Here is a 3,734-nt window from a genome sequence, read left to right as displayed (position 1 = left end):
TAATATATTTAAAAAATACTTATATAAGTAAAAAAATTCGTTTAAAATTATTTAGAAATAAAAAATAAAATAAAGTTATGAAAATTAAATGAAGAATACATAAATATTATTTAATTAAAATTGAAAATTTTACTTTATAAATAATTGGTTTTTTTATTAATTTATTTAAATTTCTTTTTAATTCTTTTCTCTTTTAAATAAAATTTATTTAAATTTTTTTTTTAAAATTCTTTTATCCTACCAACCTTGGAGTGACTATTGTATCGTTCGAAAAATAGGTCTACTGTTAGGGTTCTAATCCTTACACCAACAAGAGAGTTTGTTATTTTACGTGCCACTTCAAGTTATTTTACGTGCAAACCTGAGTTTGTTATTTAAATGTTTGTGTATGTGAATATTCTCTTTCAATTTACAACTGTATGGGTTATTTTTGAACTGCAAGTATAGCCTCTCGAATCGAAGTTGTTAAAAAAAAGCATTTTGCAAAATTCAATTTACAACTTATTTGCAATATCAGATAAAAAAAAATATCTTCATCTACATTAAACCAAAAAATATAATAAATAATTAAAAATAAATTATCGTTGACATATATACAATCACAACATTCATTATACTTATTTATAAGGATAAAAATAAATTATTGTGACATAGAATATACAATCGACCAAAAGATGAGAATCAAACAAACATTTCTTATTTCCAAATACTTTTTGTACAATCTATAAATTTTACGCTAATAAAATTAAAATAAATACAAAATTCGTGCAACGCACGAGACGTAGACTAGTTTTAAGATTGAATTTCATGACCAAATAAATTTTGTGATACAAAGAATTTTTTTTTTTTTTAAATTTTAATTATGGTCTTGCAAGAGAAAATAACAACAATGTTTTGGCCCCGGACGAGCAGAATATCCACAGGTTCCCACCTATAAGGGGACGCCAAGTATTGTCCAGGGGCCATTAGCTCTGGACGAGTAGAATAATTCAAGAAACAAAATAACTTGTCTAAAGGGCTATTTGAAAGAGTAGAATTTAATCTTGATATGATGGTGAATGACATAATTATAGTTAGACCATTAAAAAGGTGTAGTTTCTAGGCTACTAACATATCGATTTTTCGGTCCAAATATCACACCACCATCGAGTCATCGACATTGCTAGTCAACAAAGTTAATATAATATGGAAAAGAAAAATAAAGAGTAAGTGGACCACACATTAGACCATGATAGATCCTTCCAATGATTCAGCGTTGGACTTTGTCCGTGACCAATCATCATAACGTGTCTATGAAGAAATTGTATAATTAGTGCTTATTTTCATGCCCAAAAACTTTGACTTGAAATTAAGGCTCTACTTGATTATTTTTCCATATTTTTTATAAGTACCATCTATATATATAATTTTATTCTTTTAAAAAAAATTTAGAACAGTTGAATATTAAAATTTCAAATATGGATTTGACTGATTTAAAAATCACTACTAGAAATACACAAAATCAGATCCTTCAAAAATGCGCAAAATGTATACTTAAATAACCTATGACGGCTCTATCCCAAAATTCCAAAACATACCCCAAAGTGCTTGTTTTGAATAACATAAAGAGATTAAAAATTTGAGATCAAATTAACAATTAATTTTAATTATATCTTTCATTGGAATAACAATTTTTATAATATTTTTGACCATAAATTTCAATAATTTTTATTAAAATATTTTAAAAATTTTACCAAAACTTTTTCAAATAATCCCTAAATATATGTAGACCTCACTCAAGCATACCACTATAAAAGTTGTCTACGACATGTTCATTGTGTATTATGATTATAACGTTTTGCCTATTATTTATTGTCCCTTTTGATTCAGCTAATTAAAAATTTAGATTAAAATAGTTAGAGTTAATAATTAATTTTAATCGTACACATAATTTTTCAATCACATTCCATTAACTTTTATCAAAATCTACTAAAATATTGATTTTAATCTAAATCAAATTGAACTAAATATATCTAAAACTAAGTGAAAGTTGGGGCTAAGGATTATACAAGAAGACGACGTGATAATTCAATTGCATTGTGGATGAGTTTTTGTATTTCTCTAAAAGAATTGGGGTCAAAATTCAACGTAAAAGATACGGGTGTAGGACAACATTTTCTTGTAAGACCATGTACTATTAGTTCATACTTGGTTCAACTTATAAAAAAATGATTAAATTTAAGTCAAAATTAATAATTAATTTAAACACAAACTTTAATGAAATCCATAACTTTTCATCATACAGTTTATCGACATTTATCAAATTTTAATAAAAATTAAATTTTTATCTAGGTATAAACCTAGCCCACACGCCTTGGTCGTCTCTCTTTGCATGTTAACAGAAAAAGGAAAAAGAAAAGAAAAGAAAAATGGAAAAACTAACAAAGTCACAGGCAAATACACGTGAGCCAACGCCTTCACGACTAATAATTGTAGTAGAAATTAATCAAAAACAAACAAAAGAAAATTGAAATTATTTCAAGGCAGTTCAAAACTTATATGTACATTAGAACTAATTTATACATATTCCCACAAACATAGTTGTTTCAACAACATAATCAGATATTTTCTAATTAATTAGTATGCCCTTAACCAAATTAAAAAAAGGGGTTGGAAATTATAATCTGCCCAGTAATAGCCAAACTTAACAAGCTGCTGATTGATTGTTGAAAGGATTGTAGTAGCAAGGCTTTGTGGCAATTGTAAAAGGGTTGTTGGACTTATTTTCGCCCACGGCGGCGCCGCCAATCCTCTCACAAGAAGGACACATGGAGAGGGTGGCTGCCGGCAGCTGCATGTACAAGGGTTGAGCTAGTTTTAGTGCCTTTAGTTCTTGTAACTCTTTCTGTAGCCTCCGGTTTTCTTCTGTTAAAGTTTCACAGAATTTCTTCAAGAATTCACAATCCACTTCCGTTTGTTTCAGCTTTGTCCTGTATAAATAGCCACGGATTACTCAGATTCATCACCAAAAGCACCTATTGAATTTCTTTATTGGAACTCAATATTCGATTTTCTTTATTCTTTCTCGGTTTCTTAAAGATGGAATATACATACATATTATTGAAAAGGGAGATTTTTTAATGCTTTTCACATGTTGAAGATGATACCTTGCTCTCCTGTTCTGAAACCAAACTTCAACCTGTCTAGGCCTAAGCTTTAAGTCTCTTGCCAAGTCTTGCTTTTGTTTCTGATATATCAAAAGATTATAATCAGACAAAACAGATACACAATCAGAGAGAGAGAGAGAGAGAGAGAGAGAAAAGACTCAGAGTCAGTGAAGGCTCAGAAATTTTTCCATCAAACTTTTGGGGTAATTTTTTGGATTCAACGGTGGATGAAAAATTACTCAAGCCTAGAAACAGGCTTGTATTGCATAAATCATCAACACCCATTTATGATGAGACGATTCAAAGACTAAAGCTTTTGGTACGAATAGAGAGGCTTTGTAGTTAAAGGTATATGTAGAGAGAACGAGTCTTCTGATTTCTGATTTTTGTGTGAAAATGAAGAAAAACAGAAGACTTTTGTAGAGGAATGGTGGGTGGGAGACTACCTAGGATCGATTAACATTAAACAAATGGATGAATAAGTAGAGAAAAGAATTTGGTATGTAGAATGATGAAAACTCTCTCTCTCTCTCTCACGCACAACACAACACAACACAACACAACACACACAGGTTGACCAATTGAACC

The 3,734-nt window shown here is 29.4% G+C and overlaps 1 protein-coding gene across 1 annotated transcript; it reads right to left on the bottom strand.

The window, feature by feature from the left end:
- Window positions 1-2,481: 2,481 nt before the first annotated feature.
- On the bottom strand, window positions 2,482-3,431 carry LOC111366642 (homeobox-leucine zipper protein HAT22-like). Its single transcript, XM_022987355.1, has 3 exons — window positions 3,386-3,431; window positions 3,147-3,303; window positions 2,482-2,969 (listed from the first exon to the last, which is right to left on the bottom strand). The coding sequence occupies exons 1-3, from the start codon at window positions 3,429-3,431 to the stop codon at window positions 2,684-2,686; spliced, it is 489 nt and encodes a 162-aa protein (XP_022843123.1). The 3' UTR covers window positions 2,482-2,683.
- Between the last annotated feature and the right edge of the window lie 303 nt (window positions 3,432-3,734).

Source organism: Olea europaea, chromosome 18 (genome assembly GCF_002742605.1).
Source record: "Olea europaea var. sylvestris chromosome 18, O_europaea_v1, whole genome shotgun sequence".
NCBI lineage: Eukaryota > Viridiplantae > Streptophyta > Magnoliopsida > Lamiales > Oleaceae > Olea > Olea europaea.
This window is presented reverse-complemented; position numbering and strand designations above follow the sequence as displayed.